The sequence below is a fragment of the Cottoperca gobio genome, chromosome 3, assembly GCF_900634415.1.
Source record: "Cottoperca gobio chromosome 3, fCotGob3.1, whole genome shotgun sequence".
Lineage (NCBI taxonomy): Eukaryota > Metazoa > Chordata > Actinopteri > Perciformes > Bovichtidae > Cottoperca > Cottoperca gobio.
Window position 1 is genome coordinate 13,691,746 of NC_041357.1, and position 20,940 is coordinate 13,712,685.

The window sequence follows — 20,940 nt, forward strand, 5'->3', positions numbered from 1 at the left end:
ACAATGAAAATAAATTAACCTTGAAAGTAGTGCTTTGAGCTAAATGCTAAAGTGCTAACATCTCAATGACGAGGTTTAAATGCTGATGTTTAGCTTGTTAACTTAGTTTAGCTTGTTAACTTGCTAATTAGCTTTTTAGCTTTATACCCAAAGATATTCAGTTTACTATCATTTAAGCCAGCTCCACATTAGAGAGGCTGGACAGAGTGAGTGACTCAATAATTATCAAAATAGTTGATTAAAGCGTTTCAGGTCCATTCAGTTCAGTACGACGAGGCGAGAAGCTTCTCAGATTGAAAAAGATGGACCCAGAAAATGTTCTCAAAATTAGTCAATCGTTGTTCAATTCATAAAGCAATAATAGATTTTTCACCTACAATTAATTTAATAATAAAAAAGATTAATTAGTCCTACAGCTAATCACAACTGATTGGTCAATTCATTTATCATTTCAGCCCTAAATCGGTGCCTATTCTGCATATTGGTAAATCTTCCACCCAGATGTACCTGTGCCAACCAGCTGATCTCTAAAGGTGAAACAATTACAGGCTAAAGAGAGATCAACGTCAAGGAGTCTCATTGGCTGAGAAAGATGACCGACTCTCGGGTAATGAAAAAATTAATTGATGGGTGATTGCTCTGGATCCATACTTCTTGTCAATCATTCAGTTATCCACAACAAACAGGAGTGAGTGGGATTAAGTTGCCAAGGCAACATGTCCCCTGATCCATCCCTGCAGTTATTTCCTTGGTGGTGCTATGACTGAGTTTAAGGGTTTTTCCGTCCCTCAAACAAGCTCATGTCTGTTTTTTCAGTGCTTTATTTGTCCTGAAAAAATTGATAAGTGTCCCTGACTGTAATTAAATCCCTTCTTCCGCTTTGGTTACGTGTGTCTGTTAGGATTACAGCTATATTTAGTGTGATGTAAATCAACAGAGAAAAAGACGTGCGGTGGTGGAGCTTTTGTACTCGAGCCTCGACGGGATGCAGCCCTGGTGCTGTAGGTTCATTCCACTTCCTGCTCTGAACTTCTCATCCAGGGAAACAATGCTTCAAGACTTTAATGTCAGCATATTTGCAAGCTTCAACAGTTTAAGTTTCCTACACATAACCCACAATACTGATTTGCGACTAACCCATCTCTGTAGATCGCAAAAGTGTGGCCCATTACAGGAACTAAAAAAAAAAAAAAAGACACTGTACTCAGCATTGTATTTAAACTAAATTTTAACAATTGTCAGTTCTATTGTACAATATTGAACAGGAGTCACAAAAGTGCACAAGAGGCATTGGTTCAAAGGGAAGGATCCTGTGTTCCAGGTTCAGGTGACTTATGAACAGTAGAGTTAAACAAAGAGAGAAGCAAAATGTCCCTTCATAGATCAAAACAGTGATGAAAAAATATACTTATAACATCATAGTACTACCCAGTAATTATGCCACTACAACATATGCCTTTGATTTCAAATGTTACAAATGGACTTCCCAAAAAGCAGCTGCGACACCATCCTGCAAACAAAACTCAATTATAAAACCTCTGAACCCTGACAGTTTGGTATATTTTATATATTATCGTACATCTATAGAGACATTAGGTTAAGGTTGATTTACTTGGTATGTTCTAGAAACACTAGTTACAGAGAGGCACCAAAATAAAATAAATATGTAAAACAAAAACCAAGAATCTGACAGGGTTTTAGTGAAAGGCCCATGCCATCTAAATGTTTTCAGTGAAGTACTCTTTCACATTATTCACCCATCGAGCAGCACCAAGTCCCCTCACCCAAAAATAACCACCACCATAACAAAAACTAATGTGTGTAGGAAGCACATCAACAGCCTTGGAGACCAATACAATCGCACACACAAAGTCCTCCGAACACTACACTCCTGGAAAAATTGGGTACCGATTATTATTTTTGGATGTTTCAGAAGGAAAGCTCCTGAGACAGGAGCGCTTCTTATATGCAAATATAATCAAAAGGAGTGTTTACTAAAAACACTCACGAGAGAGTTGATGACTTCCTGCTGCGGTCCCTCCTCAGACTAGTGTTTGTGCAAACATCCGTTTCATCCTTTGAGTTTATCACCACATTAACATCCATTAACATCCTTATTGGCTCGTCTGCCTGCATTTTTTCTTTTCACTTTATTAGTTTTTCTTACAAAAAGTTATTATTATGGTGATGGTCATCACTTGGCCAGTTCTCCTTGCCAGGTAGATTGAGACTCACCTGGAGGCACTTTGTGTCACGGCCGTTTGTCATGTATGTGCATATAATTTAATAAGTGCAAACTGTCTTCTTACACACCTGAGATAGACGAGAGGCAAAAGCAAGGACAGTCTGTAGAAAGATTTCATCTCTAATTCTCTGAGGGGGCCACAAGGATTCACACCAATTATTACTTGAGTGATGCTGAACAGCATTGTCATTGTGTGTTATTCATGTTAGCCCTTTAAGACCCCTCTTCTATTCTGAAGCAAAGACTGCCTGTGAAGAAGTGCTGCAGCCTTCAGAAAAAAAGACATATGGACAGAATCTAAGAACCCACCACCACCTTTATAAAGCCGTTTCCCCCCCACAGAAACGGATGAGTAAGCTCAAAGTGTGACTCTTGATTTAGTTTCAGAATGCCAGCGCACAAAATGGAGCCATTTGGTGAAGCACGCTGGCCTTCCTCCTGCCAGTCTCCCTCTCCCTCTTCAAAAACATCTCTTTCTCACATGGTAGTGTTTATTAGAAGCCAAAGCTGATAGTGTCTGAGTGGACGTCACCTTGGGGGAGAAGGTGCCACATAGTTTCTGCCCTGAAGACAAACTGTAGTGAATCCTCCGTACCTGACCTCTGACCCTTTCAGCTCAGTGCCACTTAACTCAGTTATCAACACTTAGCTTGGAGAGCCCCTGTCTGAACTCATGCAGCTCGTCTATTTTTCCATCCAGCATATCCATGAACTTCTTCAGCTCGCCCTTCATGTTGGCCTGCTTCTGTTGACTGTCGTCTATGTCCAGCTGAAGACCCTCTGTCCTCCCCTCCAGTTCCTTGCTCTTCGTCTCAGCAGTCTGTGGATGGATATTAGGCAAAACAATAATAGTTACAATACAGCAGATGGTGGATAAAGGGAAATCAAATAAGTTTGTTAAGAGGGATGTATTTGATGTAGCAGTTATTTAGTCTTTATCTTAGAGACGCCAAACTTAAGACAGAGTTTCTTACAGCTTCTTTCAAAATGAGATAAAAGCAGTTCAAACCAGCATTTCACTGCTTTGCACTGAGTTCTGGGGAACAGCTGCAATAAATAAATCCCTATTTACATCATCAAGACTGAAAACCAAGCTTTACATTAGGGGTGTAACGATATACCAGTGTTGGCAATAACCGTGATATTTAAAAAATGAAATATTGATATCTTGTTAATAATAATACACATATACTAATATTGTGTAAATAATCCAGCGCCTCTTAAATCATTTCCTTTTTTCCCCACTCTCACTTTGTCTCCCACCCCCAACGCCCCACACACTAATAAGTGTAATTCATTTGTTTATCTTGCGTTTGGTCTCTTTTTTTTGGCAAAGTTAAATATAAATTTGACTTTCAAATGTTCTATAGATATTGCCATAAAATTGTTACGTGAATTCTTTTGGTCATGATAATCGTGTAGTGAAAATCTGATATCACGACAGCCCTGCTTTACATTTAGGAAAAGTATATTTTGGAGTTGTGGATGGGAGGGTAAAGCAAGTCTTTCAGACTAGCAGGCGACAGGAGTGACACATTAATGTCAAAGATACCATTGAAGGGAGGGGTTTAAAATAGGAGTGCTAAATGGGTGTTGCGCCTGCGTGACTGTATCTTCCAGCTGACTCCTGAAACCTGATCCCCACGTGGGGTGTTGTCTTTAAATAGAGAGGAGCCATGACCACAAACACAGAGGTAAAGTAAGTGGATTAATTAAAAAAAGAAGCCACAGAACTGCTACAGCCACAACTGTTTTACTTCACCCAACAACTTCTGTGTGAACGGGCTGTGGCTGAGTTTTCATTATGGATAAACGGAGGTATTTGAGAAATCCCATTGTCTATGCTTCTCCTCAGTGTGGGTAGCTGGTTAGATAAACTTCTGATCCGCCGGTTCTGTTGTCTCCGTCATTCATCCAGCCGGCTGTTGCAGAAACAAACCAGGCGGTCGAGCTTTGTGAAGCACAAAAACTTCAGGCATGCCACTGTTGGTTTTATTCTCCTCCCTGCCCCGGCTTGAAAAGCAGCACATGCATGACAGCATGGATGATAAAATCTGAGTCAGTCAGAAGAAAAGGGCGAGATGAGCGTCACTATCATTCAGCTTGTGCCAAAAACCTGGCACCTACAGAGCGTAGTCATTCACCGAGCCTGACACTTCTGGTTTTACAGAAAGTCGGATATTACTCAATGGTGAATCAGACTTGATGAACAGGTGCTCTCTTTGTTACAAGGAAGACGGGAGGTAAAGGGCGTGAATCTGTATTGGTTTTGGCAACAGTAGATTCTCGCACTCAACAAAAATGTTATCAGACTCCGTCATTAAAGCTCTCAAACAACTTTAGCAGTTTTCATAGACAGCAAAACAGATAAAATCTGCACTGCTAGAAAACGAATAAGCCGAGACAAAGATGCAGTATCTATGAAAGAGGAAACCTTTTCTAAGAGGCAATAATCCACTCAGTGTTGTACTGGGGATGGACCTTTAGATACAGTAACCACAATGTGCGTTAGAGAGACATGTGATGGGGATGTTGTGTCACCGGCCCCCTCAGGCAGAATGGTGAATAGGAACTCATTATTTACCTCCGTCTGAAAGCGTTGCTTACGCCTCAGAGCCTGTGTGTTCTCTCGCTGTCACAGACATCATGTACTCACGTGTGATGTAAGCTCGAGCCTTTATACTCTGCTGTGAATCACATCAGAGAGAAAATGTGGGGTCTGGGGGATTCCTGAGTGCTTTGAATGTACCTGCAGTTTTGCGGTGATGCTCTCGCACTCCGCCATGAGCTGAGGGATTATCTCCGCCTGCTTCCTCAGGTTCTCCAGCTCCTGGAGTAGATAGAAAAAACAGTTACTCAAAAGCCAGCAAAACATATCATGTTGATTCTTTCTGTAACATTTAACAAAAGAAGGAAATATGGGGAAAACACACTTATTTGTTTTCTTGCCCAGAGTTAGATGAGAATATGGATAAAGGCTGGAAACACAAAAGAGAATATGAGAAGGGTTCATATTCGTCTTTTGTGTTTCCAGCCTTTATGCTAAGCTAAGATAACCGTCTCCTGGCTTCAGCTTCACATTTACAAACAAAGTGGCATCGACCTTTTTAATGTAACTGTGGGCAAGAAAGCGAATAAGCATATTTCCCAAAATGTCAAACTATTCCTTTGAAGGTTATGAAGCATGTCAACAAGAACTTTGTCTAAATAAAATGTAAACAAATGACAAAGTTATTATTTAAATGAGAAACTATCTGATCCAAGAGTTAAGAAAGAAAAGTACATATCGTGCACTTAAATCCAGCCTTCTGATACTCTGTGCTACAGAGACCTTTTCAGGCAGTACCAAACATTGATGGCAGACATACAAAGCAGGTAAGGAACAATGAAAATCAAGGTAAAAGGGTAAAGAAAGAAAAACAGACTAAAATGAATACGGAGGCCATGACCATGTTTTTCTGCCTTGTGCTTACATATATACTCTCTACTCAATTAAACATCTATTATCGCTCTGAAAGCTGAATCCCTCTGCTGCTTTAAGTCACACACGCAAAGTAGTTTCATAGCATCTATAGAGTCGCTCCAAGCTCTTCCACACCAAGTAATAATTGGCCGAGTCTTTGGAGTCACCTGCCGCAGCTTTGTTCGGTTAGTTCACGTCTGGCCAGCGCTGGGGTCAACACCACAGTGATTGTTAATAATTCATCTGCACTTTTTTTAATTGGAGGAGTTGAGCGTGTGCATTTCTAGACGGGGGTGAGTCACTCGGCAGATGAGCCTCTGTGGGCCGTCTGCCGTATCAGTGCTCTGCAAACAATGAGACTTCCTTCTGCAGGCTCCTCGGTCACTGTTAGAAGCGTTATGGCTGATGCACAGGACTGTAAAACGCTGAAGCCCCCAATGGAAATGATTCTTTGCTTATAATCTTTCAAAATCAGCTCCGGCTCTTTGAACTGTTTTCTTGCTGTTGTGTAAGACATACGGCTCTCCAAGGAAAGATTTACATGTTCTATTAATACTCAGGCTGCCAGGTGCTAAACAAGAATATCCCAGACACACGGTTTACCTCTGGGAATTTAAAAAGGGTCTTTACGCAGCAGAGCCATAAACATCATTATTTTGCAACAACAAATGATTAGAGAGTCAACAGAAAATGTATCTGCAACAAATACTGATAATCGATTAACCCTTTTTGCTACACTTTGACGCTTGAAGGTTCTCGAATGTGAGAATTTGCTGCTTTTCTTTGTCTTTGCATTATTGTACATTTGTAGTAACAAATGTCAACATTTCATGACATCACATTGAGCAAATTGTGATGTGCATTTTTCATTGTTTTCTGGTGTTTTATATACGAAACGTATAATCAAGGAAGAAATTCTGCAGATAAACCGAAAATTAAATATTAAGGACTGATGAAGACGCCATCTTGGGCTTTGGGAAATTGTGACAGAATCTCTTTCCACTATGTACAATATATAAAAGCCACTGAACAGAGAAACAGACTGAAATGCTTTAGTTTGCCGTTGAAACAAAAATATATACAGACTTATCAACTATTTTCCTCTTAATGAGTTTGTTTTGTTAAATCGGTTCCCCTCATGTGGCTGATTGTCTTCCTATCATGACGTCGGTAGGGAGACAGTCACTATCAAAAACAGGCAGCGAGACTCAGAGATTGCCAGAAGTACAGTATGTCCTAATAATTCGTCTGCAGACAAAAAAAACAGCATTTAACCAGTAATGAGCAAAGGTCAAAAGACTTTGTAGCCGTGTGGGGCTCGTCCTCATTAGAAATAACAGCACCATAGGATCCGCTGAGCTGACATCTAGTTTGGATTATAGATGACTGATGCAGTAGACATAAGGCGATGTAGCAAATTCCCTGATGCTCTGACTTCAGACAAAGTCAGCTGATGAATTAACATCACCCCAGTAGACTATTGCAGAACACAAAGTAAGATAAAAGGAAATTGAAAGAAAAACATTCGGGAGTAGAAAGGTCTGGGTTTAACTGGGCAGGTCAAAAATCCAAAATCCCACCAAAAAACCTATCATTTCCTACTGAGGTGTAATCATCTCCTGAGGGAGAGGAGTGGCACTAAGTAAGAACAAGAGGCGAAGAGCTGGTGTACAGTGAGGAAACGCAATACAATGTTGGAGAGCGGAAGAGAAAGTAGATATGTAACTTCAGGAGTGTTGATGAAAACTGTGATTTTGTCTTGATGAAAGTGAATCATGAACTTTCAAGGTACAATACCACCTCCCTTACAAATAAAAACATGCTTTCACAAACTTTACAGACAACCCTGGCATCAACAGTGGCCCCGTTGTTTCAAGACAAACTGACGTCTCACCTGCTCTTTCTCGTGCAGCTCGGTCTCCAGCTCCTGCACTCGTACAGACAGTTGGGCGTTTCTCTGCTTCTCCTCATTGGCTTCGTTACACTGAGCTTCTAGTTCCGTGATCTGCACACAGAACGGAAAAAAGTTGTTTTGAAAAATGCCAAGTTTTTATTGTGAAAAGTAAAAACAATGGAGGTCAACAGGTTTTAGGAACTTCTTTACATTTTGTTTAGCCATCATACATATTTTTAGGTTGCATTTGTTGAATCCTAAATATTATAAGTGATGTCATGTTGAAAACTGACACTAGCAATTAGACACAAAGACTAGCAACATGTTACAAAACGAAGAGTACCATTACAACACCAGCCCAGCTGCAGAAACAGCCCACATTGATTATGAAACTAAAATGATTCTATTTATAGTGGCCTCTGGTGCAGGGAACACTGATAAAATGCACAGTACTTTGCTCGCTCAAAGTGAAGAAACTGGAGAAACTTGAGATTTTTCTAAATTTGGTGAGGGACTCAATCATCCGCCTATACAGATCTTAAATAACAGATTAATCTACCTAGGACAGATAATTAACTCATTTATAAAAGAGGAAACAGTGTTTCTAACGCGTCACTTTTTCTGCAAGCAGGATCGATGGGTTTGTATAGATTATTTAACTACAACATTACCTTTTCCCTGAGCGTGTCACTCTCTTCCTTGCAGGCACCGAGTTGTTTCTTCCAGCTCTCTACATTAGCAGAAGACTCCTGCAGTGCATCCACCAGCCTGGCATTATTTTCTCTTAAAGTCTGCAGCTCTGTTTCCCACTTCTTGGCGTTGGTGGTGCTGTCAGACAGGAGAGACAGAGAGTTATTAATGGAGGAAAAATGTAGACAGGTTAGTGCTGAAATGCCTCGGGCGTGTGCCCACTGACATGACACATAATGCTACAAAATCCTTGCAGTCATGATTATTTAATTAGCGGTGATGTACATCACACTGTCAAGAGATATTTAGATCATAAAATAAATAAGTGGTAAAAGTCTCAAAGATTTAATGAGCTGCAGCCCTGATATGAAACAACACACAGTTTGTTATCTTTTCATAACACCAGTGTGTTTCTATCTTATCAATGAGGTCAGAGGGGTTGTGATGTATATTTAGTATGCACCGCTGTTCCCTTCCTTATGCATGGCTGGTTTGAAGTGTGCTGCTCTCCATCAAATGCAGATAGACTTGCACCGTAGCATTCTGCATTCCTCAGCCGTTTCACTGAGGTGACACACTTCCACAAAAGAAAATCTCAAGGCCTTATGAAGGCATGGAAAATGGTCAACAAAGACGGAGAGCAATGGTCGACCAAACTGTTTTTCTTTACCACAACCTGGAGCACTTTAAAGATACATGTAAGCTTGATGCACTGGGTTGAAAGAAATGTTTCTCCTTTAAGAACATTTTGTTTTAGGATCAGTGTTTGAAACACAATGACACCTTTATTTTACAGATCTGTAACTTCCTTATCATAGAATATTCCTGGAAAAACTCCCATGTGGTCCTAATTTACATCTTATTTATATCTTCCGGGTCAACCGCAGTCATCATTCTTATAAGGTTAACTTCAACCAATAAAAGTAAGAAAGGCCACAAAGAAATAGAGAAGAGAGAAATATATAAATGTAGCTTCTTGTAGGATAAATATCAACTTCAATACGAGTATATATTCATTAATATTTTTATACATAAGTGATACGATACTGTATATTCTCCCTCAATGTATCATTAGACACTATAAAGATTTTAAATAAATAAACAATTATTTATTCATTTTGTAACTTATTCCTGTAGATAAATGCACATGTTACATGCTGTGTACTGACTAAAAGACTCTAGAGGTTACACCAGCAATCTTCAATATAATTGGTACCAATTTACATCGTCCTGTCCAGGAACCTTAGAAAGATTATATTATTATATATCAGTTTCTTTCTGGGCAAATTATTGAGAATCACGGGAAAATAAAGTTTTACCGACACCACTCGTGCAGCATGCAGATGTTCATTTAATTATTATTTCCTTGTGTGTGAATCTTAAGTATTGCCAGGAAAGGTCTGCTAATTGGTTGTTGTTTTTTTTACCTGAGGGCTTTTTATCCCATCTGGACCAAGTACTTCAGTGATTTTGCTGTTGCTACTAATTCTGGCTAAATTAGCTCACTGTAGTCACTGTTGACTCTGATACCCTTGGGTCATTTTAATCCCATCTGGATCCAAATCTGGTGTTTCATGCATTTACCAATTTATACACTCAGCATCTGGATTATAAAGGGCATATAACCAAATGGTGGAGAGAGCAGTGTCACTCTTTAGATTAGATCAGATTATTTCTGAGCCCTTTGGGGACATGATATCCTATACAGCAGCAATAAAATGAAGAGGGAGAACATTTGAACAGTTTGGTGCTGAAACAATTAAAAGACGAGGAAAGAAAGAAAAGAGCGTGAAAGGGATCAGGAGCTGTTGGGAGTTAAAATGATATGATTGCCCTTCATTGCCCCTTTAAGTGACATTTGCTGTATTGTGAGATTATGTGGCACATGATTTTAAATCACGAAGAGGGGAAACACATTCAGATGCACGTCACATTAAAGAGGTTCTTCTGAGGTTTCCATGAAAGTGAACCTTACCTCTGTTCTATGGTACTCTTGAGATGTTCGTTCTCGGTCTTCAGCACAGCGGTCTCTGGACCGACATGAAAGATTTTCTCGTCATCTGTCCCATTTATGCTGGACGCCTGGTTGCTTGAGGGTGTCTCACGTCCAGACTCCTGGTATGGGAGAGAGGGAGACAGGTTTTGATTCAGTCTAACTGCAGCTTTGATAAGATCTGATGGGTTAAAAATTCCTAAATGTGTTAATAAATATCTGTTTATGAAAAAGGGCCCTGGGCTTCTATTGGCGAAACACTGTAAACACCTTGGACACATCAGCTATGACAGCAGAGTTGTGAGGTAAAACTGATGCCAGTATTTATCATGTCATATGGCCCAGCAGCTTTGTGAGTCTGATTTGTGCCATCTGGAGTCAGTGCAGGCAGAGAGCAGACCAGACTGCTGGATCTACGTCCAATCAATGTGGTTTACTCACTGACAGAATTATCAGTTTAGGATCATTTGTATTGAACTGAGAAACTTTTATTGTTTTATTACACTCACTGACTTCCTTTTCCTCTCAATTGCTGTGGGCCTGCCAGGTAGTTTGTACCTTATGATGACCCTTGACCTTTCTTTTATGACAATTCACACAAATGATTTCTCTTGAATTACTTATTATTTCTGTAATGTTGATAGTTTTCTCTGTGTAGAGGCCGAAGGGACTGTAGAGGAGACAGTAGGACATCAGAGGTGTTGAATCAGAATTTCATATACAATGTACCTGGGAGTGATTACTCAATGTCTCCCCCTGGTCTTGAGACTTGTCCCTTGCTAGCTTGGCTGCTTCTTTTACCTCCTGGAACTTCTCAGAAAACTGAAAATATGACAGACACGTGATGATTAGTGACAATACAAGCAGAAATGCCATACACAGTGTGGCTCATCTTAAAAACTTTTGGGGAGATCATGGAGCCAATTATTTAGTAAAAGTGATGATTTAAGAATCAGGTATACCCTTAAATCATTTTCTGCTTAATTTCCCCACCTAAATTCCAGTTTTAGGCCAAATACAAAAATCGAATGTCTCTAAGCTTTATAGAAGCTTTTGTGATTTCATGTGAATGTTTCATCTCCTCACCTTGGCCAGTTGCTGCTCCGAAGCGAAGCCCAGTCCAAACACAGTGTTGGCCCTGCTGTCCGCCCACTGGCCAAACTTCTGCGATGTCTTGGTGAAGGTCATGTTGGGTGTGATGGTACTGTTGATGATCACCTGTTAGGACATAACAACATATCATTAATGTCCTAGACCTATTGGAGATTAAACTGATAACCAATGCAGATGTATAGACTTCCAACATGGCTCTCAAGTGCACCTGACTAACACACTCCCTCAGAAAGATGCCTGCTGCTGGGTTTTGAAGAGTGTGTCTTGTACAGCCAAGACATTAAAGAATGAGCTCCAGCAGCTGCATTCACATGATGAATAGTCCTATTGATTTAGTAAAGGACAATCCCCTATTGTAGCTCCATTCATACAGAGACAATCTGTAATATCCTGCTGTCCATGTCTTTCAACATGCCCACACTGACAAGTTTGATTACAATTGGCATATTTATTGTTTTTTTTCTTCCACTTCATAAAAAGCATCTGACTCATATGTATGTTTGAGAGCCTCTCTACAGTACAAAGCTATTTTGTATATAAAGAAATCTTTGGATGTAGTCAAAGAGTAATTATCTTCTTTCATTTCCACAGAGGGAAACATGTTTTACATTAAAAGCATAGAAATCAAATATAAATTCATGATGCTGGATGGCAAATGTCTCATTATTTTAAAAAGGAATCAAAGAATCCATCTTATATCCACAAACATTTATACACACACACACACACACACACACACACACACACACACACACACACACACACACACACACACACTTGTCATGTTAAGATACGTTACAGAGTTTACTATACCTGCCACTAGATTTCACATGAAACAAGCTCAAAGTGACTCTAACTTGTGCCAACTTAATTAACTGGGAAGCTCTTAACGCATGATGTGGGAGTGCCCCTCTGTTCAAGACTTTTGGGGTTGAGTTTCCAAAGTTTTGTCTGAATTGACAGGTAAGAACATGCCACACGAACAGACTTTGCTACTACATAATGATGACAAGACAAAATGTTATAATGCAAAATATTCCAACTTGGAGACGTGGTTCCATGCGGAAGCGCAAATAAAGTCTTAGCTTCATGGTCATGAATAGAAACATCATACACCACGCCACTCAATTTGTTATGGTCCAGCAGTCCATGACAGGCCACAGGCGATGGGATGACGTGGCTGGGGCAGGTGTAAACTATATGTATGTAAAACATTTCAGATATTTGTATATGTCATTTTTGTTCCACAATTGTGAAATAAAGATTTGCTGACAAAAATGTAATGCCGGCAAATAAATAAAAGATTGACACAAACAGACACACACTATGCAGTGGTGACTGCTGACCTACCAACCTCAAAGTAGTCAAATTACAGTCTCCATATTTGCTACAGAACACGTTCACCTGTTGCAGCTATGTATTAAATCAGCTGCTAGAAAACATTTGTTGCAGTCTATAATTGTAACTAGTGCATGTGGCAGTGACAGCCGAAACCAATAGACGCTTAAAACGTCTTATTTCAGCCTGACCAGACTGCTCTGATGTGTATTTACGGCATCACTGTACATGTCCAAACATATATGAACAGCTAGATGTGTGTGTAAACACAAGCAGCTTTAATTTATTATTGCTTATGTACACAAACCCAATCTCACTACTAAGATATAAGAGAATTTAAAAGCAAATGCAAATTACCACAACAATTAGGAAACAATAGAAGACAGTTTAATCACAGTGCAGCCCTTGTTTCATAGCAACATGGCTCTGATCACAGGTCTCGAGAAATTCAAATTGCTGACGGGCTTGTGTCGTTTTCTACGCCCCCACAGTCTCCCTCTCCATCTCTTCAGTGGCTGAGGTGTTAAAACGCTTCACATCATGACTGGACACAGAGACCAAAAAAAGCAGAGACTGCGCCAATAGAATGATGACATGAGCACATTCAAGAGAAAGATCACTGCACAGACACAGAAAAAGACCTTAGTCAGTGTCATATACTCAAAGATTAGAGTCACAACTACTGATTCCGGCTGCATTCCCACATCAACGGTTTATAAAGGAGAGTGGCAAATTACTAAGGTGTCGGTAATTTGATTTTAAAGGCATCATTCTTTCAGAGGCTTTATCAAAACAAAGGTGACCTAAATTCCCCTGAAGAGAGACCTGAGCAAAGCCTGAGCAACACTCGCACGTCTCATCTCAAGCAGCTGAGGGCATATTTAACAGAGCTTACTAAAAGAGAAGTGTAAAGATAAACTTTAATGATCATTGTGAAGAAACTGAGCCGTCGCTGCAGAATGAAGAAAAAAAATAAAAGAATGAGGTAACCAGACAACACCGACCTTTTAAACAACATTTCAAGAAGAAGAAGAAGAAGAAGAAGAAGAAGAAGTATATGAATCAAAATACATGTTTCCCTTTGAAAAACTGAAGCAGGTTACCCTCAAGTTTGTCAGATTTATCATAGATCAATTAGAGCCTAAATTACTTCTCAGTTTCATCTCCTTTGATTGCTAGAAAAACCCCGTCAGAGCCTTCTCTACATATCATTTTCAGAACTGCTGCTTGAAGTTGTAAAAATGTCTTATCAAATTCAACTTAACATTGAACTGAGGTAATTAACTAGTCCCTTGTTGGGCTGATATGCCTGAGCTGCTAGATCTTTATGATATAAAACTGATGTAGGCTAACTGACTCTTAATTTAAGATATAAAATGGGCATTTAAAAATGAGTGAAATTGGTACAAATGAGACGAGATGAACCTGTTTTTAAAATAACCTATAGGTGGAAAGGTACAAAAGTAAAGCTACAGTGAGTCACTGAACCCCAACACTACAGACCTAAAGCCTACACCGGTGCTGGACCATAACCCAATGAATCAATGATTGACTTAATTATTTCAAGTTAGTTGAAATAAAAGCAAACAAAATTGTTAATGAAGTTTTTGTTTTACACATATGAAGGGTTTTGATTGATGAACTACTTGAACAGAAATGTATGAGCCTTTGGATTAGAAAAAACATCCCCTAGTTCCAGCTTCTTCGTTGTTAGGATTCTTTGTCTTTAAGGATTGTAACCTAAGTGTCTTTGACTGCTAGTCGGACAGAACAAGCCATTAAAGGCATCACCGTGTCCTTTAGGAAATGGTGATGGCCAATTTTTTCCATTTTGTTGAGCAAACCATTAATCACTTAAGTCAATATCAATTTCATTATTTTTCTTTTTTTAATAATTTTTAATTAATTAATTAAAATAATATTTTGACAGTGAATTCAACCATATCGCCCAGCGTTACGCATAACAAATCTTTGAACAGGTTATTGATTATGGTTGAAACTGGAACACGAGTAGAAACATATACAAATGATTTGGAATCTCAACTAATCTGTGAGTTAACACACAGGACTACCTGGTTGCCACCATCTTCGTGGGCTCTGTGACTGTATGCTGGCATGTACGAGTGTACGACGGAGTGAGCAAGCGAGTGAGAGTGGGAGGGGGAGACAGAGGGAGGGAGAGCGGAGTGACGCTGGCAGCTGTGCCGGTTGTGAGCCGGGCTGTGGATCAAGTGGCGCAGGAGGCGCAGAGCGAAGCTGGGCTGGCCAATGGCCTGAGGGTCAGTTAGAAACTCCGAGACAGCCAGGAGGTAATAGAAAAAAATCTTCCTTGGCTGATTATGTGTCTGCAGAGTGCACAGAATCTGCAGAGTCAGTAAGAAAGATAGGAGATGTAGAACATGGGAGAGGAGTTTATGGGAGGGAAAGAGCTGTATCACTTGTCTGGCTGACAAAAAGGACAGCCTTTACACAGTGGTCGCTTTTTTTTATAAAGATGATAAAAACTTAAATACCAAAATAATGTTGATAAATGTGCTGCGAGGATGATGAACAGGCGAGCTGGCAGCAGCGCTATAACTAAAACACAGCCAAAGAAAGAAGAGATGATAGTCCTCTCATCAAATCTGACAGCAAAATGGAAAATTGCTCATCAAGCAGAGGTGTGATGGAGATGAAGTGAAATATTACATATTTTTGTATGTCTGCCAATCGCTTTAATGACCTGATGCATTCAATCTCATCATATATTTTAGGACTGCAAAAACACGCTGTTCTCTGGTGGCAATGACGCAGGTTTGGTTTCCAAAGGGGGAGGGGGGGGGGTCAACTTAGTTGGAGTCGGGGGTGCACCACCACCATCTTCAAGTGAAGGCTGTTTTCTGTATTTGTGCATAAACTATCGGCTTTCATACTTTGAACTGGCCCTCATGCTTTCCACAATCATAAAAGTGGACGCCTAAATTAAAAGTTAGAAATGATTTGTATTATTAAAGCTCTGATCTTACATAGCATTAACATTTACCTTCATAACTATGGGCTGTCCAGGTTGAACATAAGCAAATAGGCATGGGTAAAGTGAATATGAAGAAGTTGCCCTGACAGGAGGAATCTACGTATGTTGATACACAGGGCTTCACGAAGCAATGTTGATATTTGGAGGGTGTGAATGTCAGCTCCTCTGTAATCTATTGGTTACCCCCAACACCCTTCCCTTCATAGATCCCCAGAGACCTACACGCTTATCTCCACAGAAATACAACACACACACACACACACACACACACACACACTTGAGACTAGACAATAAGTGGCCAATTTCCATCACAATAAGCAGCATTAAGAATTCAGCTTCTAAGGCTAAAGTTATGATTCTACTAGGATTTTACCTTGAGTCTTGACAGTCGGCTGATTAGGGCTGCAACTAACCACCATTATTTTTTTGTGAGCAATTAATCTGCCAATCATTTGTTTAGATTATTCATTAATCGTTTGGGCTATAAAATATCCAAAAATAGTGAAACATGTCAATCCCAGTTTCTCAAAGTCCAAGGTGATGTCTTTAAATATTTGTTGGTTTTGGATTGACAAAACAATATATTTTGTTTAATATGATATAAAAACGGATAAAAGCTGAAATCTCCATATCTGAGGCTGAAAACTGCATTTTCTTCCATTTATGGTTACGGCCGAGGCACAGCAGCCGTTTCATTGGAAGAAGTTCATAAATACATGTGCTTTAGATGACATTCATGTGCTTTATAACATTTGTGGTTACACTTTTGTTTTCCTCTGACAAAAATAGTCAGTGATATGCAAAGTTGTTTACAATACAGAACTTCCTGATGTTGGAGGTTCACATTAGCGCATCAAAGCTTGGGTGTGAGTGCACTATAATCCTAATGGCTGATTGTTTTGGGACTTGTATCGACCCAGTGCATGCTCTCATTGTGATGGCCGGGAATACAGTAAAGTACCCAATCTAGCTTCATTTGTAATGATTCATCCAAACCCCAATTTAAAAGTGTGTCGGGCAAATACTGGAATCTAAAGTGCCACGCAGACATGTCTCTTTCATCCCCAGTGGAAACTGCTCTTTTTTAGTTTGTTGTGGAAACGAAACGCCATGACCCATAGGTAGAGAAACTATATGGTGTGCTTGGGGTGCAGCAGACAACACAGGGCACAGACAAACGTGGCTGTAGATTGTAATATTGCCGTATATACATTAAAGTGGGTAAAATTGTACAACTGGCAAACCTACCAGCCACAAACACATTTAACAAGCTCACTTAGAGGAATTTGAATTCCTATTCTTGGCAGGCACATGTCTTTTAGCTAACCAGGCCTTGGCACATGAACCAAAATGTTCATTTTGGACACTGGCTGTGGGAGAAGTAGTAAAACATTATTATTATTTTTTTTTATTTTTTTTTTTAAAAGGTAGTTAAAGAGGGAGTAGGATGTAAGAGAGAAGAATATGCAACGCGCATATAAATACAGCTGAAGGATTTTTTTTTATTTTTATTTTTTACATTAGCCTGGAAAGTGATCACACTCATGAAGTACAGAACGAACACCTCTCACTGGGTGGTCACAGCGGTACGTCGCTGTATAAGAAGTGTGATTGAGGGTGAACGAGAGTCAAAAGTGCTGATATGCTCCTCTACTTTCCATATCATCATCAGCGAGTTGCCCGCCGTCATCACGGATGGACGAATACAAGCTGACGGTCTGTCAAAGTTAGTGTGTACAGCAGCGCAGACTATTCTTCTGGACAGACCTGCCTCCCTTGCAGCTAGTGTGCATAATACAAACTATATTTAACATTCATCTCATGTGACTCAACATTTCCTTGCTTTCGGTGACTTTGCTCACGATCACTTTGACTTACTTAAATTAACTGGAAACACGGATCAAATTTAAAATCAGCAGGAGTCATCTCTATTTAAATTGACATAACATTTCATGTTAAATGTTAATCTTCATAGCTCACATATAGCTGCTGCCTGCAGACATTATATGACACAGACTCAAGGTTACAGGACAGTGTAGAGACAAGAGGACAGGGAGGATGATAGGAGAGCAGAGAGAGGACTCCTGGCTTGCATTCATTTGTCACCGTTAAGAAGTCCTATGCAATGGCAGAAAATGCAAGCTATGCAAATACTCTACATTCAAATATATCTATATTGAGTTCCTGAGACCCCCCCCACCACTTCAGCTGTTGGGTTGGTAATCCTAACCCTGAACCCAACAGGCCCCTCACCCAAACAAAGAGGCGCGTGGTAAAAAGACGAAAAATGAGGACACAAACAGATCCTGAAAAGGCTCTGCAGGTAATCTGTGTGATTTAAGATAGTGCGAAAGGTGACTGCCTGACAACGGTCATAACTCTCCTCCAGCTTTCACACAGAGAGTAGGCTCTGATCGCCATGGAAACACATAATCTACTCTTTCACTTAGTGGAGGAAGGAGGTGTAAATATGGTGCATAGGCACAATCATATGGTGTCTGTTAACACACGAGTTAATCTCAACATCATTCTCTTGTGAAGACAAATCAAGATCATTTTGGATAATGAGCTGCATGTTCACATACAGTCCATGTTAACCAACAAATGTGATTCTTTGTTATCCCACACACATGAAAACAGGATTCAAAAGAAAACATAAAATCAGGTTAAGAAAATAAAATCACTGTCGAGGACTTTGACTGGGGTTGTGCTTTCTAATGCACATCACAGACGCTCACAGTGAATAAAGTTTGCTTGTTTTTCAGGTTGTGCTGCTCTGACACTCATGGAAACAACATTTATCTTACTTTGATAAACATTACAATAAGGGCTGAGTGATAGCAACCTTTTGCCAAATCATGTCACGATGATGATTCTAATTATCGTTCTACAAATTTATGTAGAAATTGAAGCCGAAAAGATTAGTCGATTAATCAATAAGTCTAAGCAAAAGTTAATAGACAACATTTTTGATCATTGATTAATCATTCGTCAAACATCAAGAAATAATGCTGAGCCTACACTCTTCAGCTCTTAAACTGTGAAAATGCTGCTTTTCTCTCAGTCAGTAAACGACTGACTGTTCGGGGACATCCCCCTGTCTCACTATTCTGACCTTTTGTAGACTAAATCATTATTTAGTTCATCAAAAACAATAAACAATGAAAACAATAACTAATTGCTCCACCAGTTCAAATCAATGATTCAGAGAATGTCATTAAAAACAAACAATATTAAATATAAAATATCCTTATTAATTCCATGATATTGATTTAATTAAATGATTTCTCAGATGTTGTAATGAGTACGAAGTTTTGGAGGGAAAACGGGCAGCCGTGCTCACATCAGCAGCAGGAGAGCACAGAAATATTAATAGGTCCACAGTAAAGTTGTTGCTGATCAATAGAGACTGCAGATGTAATGTAATATGCTTCAAAATTCCTTCCCACACAGTAAGCACACACACATACCTTGGATCCATCCACGCTGATGATGCGGTAGCTGTTGCGTGTGCTGTCGTAAAAGTAAGAGACGGTGACGGCCTGCTTGCTGGCAGGGACCCAGTTCTTCTTGGTGGTTGGGTCGATTTGGAAGACATGGGCCCTGGTGGTGTAGATCGGCTGCTCCCTGGAGAGCAGAAGACGGAGGAGAGGGACGTTATGAAGGGATAAGACTCAAAATACGTAACTACAGGGACAGGGACACTGAGCTATGTCTCCAGAGCTGCAGAGTCCTGAGAGTGTCAGCCCGGACAAGCAGGTGATAATGCAACACAAACACTAAATCTTTACAGCAAACCAAATCCACCACCCTCCCCTCTCACAGGCGACAGTAACACATATCTAGTTGTTTGTGCGAGACTGTGCACTTGTATGTGGTGGTCTAGTGGTACGCCTTCCAGACAAAACACCGGAAGGCTGTGAGTTCAATACCAGAATCAGAATCAGTAATTGTTGTCATACATTTAAATAAATGCTGATAATGTAAACTACATGCCAAGGCTTGGAGATGAATCAGAAGGTTAACAGTATGTGGAGTGAGTCTTCTACAATGGGGGACAATAGTGTGAATCTTAATATTGATTTTGCTTCTCTTCTCATTAGCAGTCTGCAAAAACTTTTTCTCAATTTCTAAAAACTGCACAACAGCTCCTAACCATTTTTGAAAAGTTTAAAATGCTCTATCTTTGGTTGATTGTGTTTGCCACTCAGGGCTGAGCGCCCGTGACAAGTTCATGGGAAGAGCATTTTAAGTGAAATTAAAACATGACAAGCCAGCAGTTATGGAGTTCTTTCACACCAACATAGTAATGACAGATGAGCAAAGCTATTAACAGCAACGGTAAAATAATGTTTTCAAAAAAGAAACCTGAAATTAAACCTGCAATAAAAGCCAACCATCGTGAGAATTATACATCAATTAAAATGCTGCTGAACGTCTGTCTAATCTCAGTGAACAATTGTAGCCAGTATTCACATCCTTCCTAGTGGGACTGCCATGTCTGGTCATTTTATCCAACTCCAGTAGCGAATCTTCTTACTGAATCCAAATCCTTCGGAGTCCTCCATGCAATCGATTTAGTAAAGTAATAAAATGATCTGGGTGTTTTGCCCACAATTCTGAATTGGAATCAGTCATCAAAGCCCAACTCAACAATGATTGTAATGGGGAAAAGCTCAAAATCATGTCATCCATCTTTGAGAGGGTGAAGTGATCTGCCTCCCAGCAATCAGCAGCTCGCTGCCCGTGTTGTTCAGAAGAAGAGTATCAACATGGGGGTGAAAGAGCAGGATCAGACCGCCTGTTGAACTTGAACGATTGTTGACTGAAAAACTACAGAGGAAATGTTTCTTCTCTTTATGACATCCACAACCCCACAGACTCCTCTCTTTCTCTCTAGACACTGATTATGCTCTAGTACACATATGCACAAATAACATAGCCTGCCTCGGATGTTGAGTTGAAAGCTGTTGTGAAATGTGTTCAGAAAATCCTCTTCTCACCTTCCTGTGTTTTCTGTTTAAGGAATCTAAGCGAACAGTGCACTGTATGCAGAATGCTTAAACTGGTCAGCTATTGTGTTGGCTTTGATTTATTTAAATTTTTTACAGAAGCAAAATCTATGTACGCTTTACTACTGTTGGACATTTTAAAGACAAGTTGTTGGGTCAGACTACTTTTCTTGCTTTAC

At 39.9% G+C, this 20,940-nt stretch overlaps 1 protein-coding gene across 2 annotated transcripts in view; it reads right to left on the bottom strand.

Moving 5' to 3' along the window:
- Window positions 1–1,210: 1,210 nt before the first annotated feature.
- Window positions 1,211–20,940, bottom strand: part of LOC115027289 (homer protein homolog 2) — a 28,468-nt gene continuing 8,738 nt past the window's right edge. For both annotated transcript variants that reach the window (XM_029460529.1, XM_029460521.1), the window contains exons 2-9: window positions 19,220–19,376; window positions 11,372–11,503; window positions 11,015–11,107; window positions 10,268–10,407; window positions 8,274–8,430; window positions 7,603–7,713; window positions 4,995–5,075; window positions 1,211–3,065 (exon numbers count right to left, since the gene is read on the bottom strand). In XM_029460529.1, coding sequence (XP_029316389.1) covers window positions 2,877–3,065; window positions 4,995–5,075; window positions 7,603–7,713; window positions 8,274–8,430; window positions 10,268–10,407; window positions 11,015–11,107; window positions 11,372–11,503; window positions 19,220–19,376 — 1,060 coding nt within the window. In that variant the 3' untranslated portion in view covers window positions 1,211–2,876. The remainder of the gene's footprint in view (window positions 3,066–4,994; window positions 5,076–7,602; window positions 7,714–8,273; window positions 8,431–10,267; window positions 10,408–11,014; window positions 11,108–11,371; window positions 11,504–19,219; window positions 19,377–20,940) is intronic.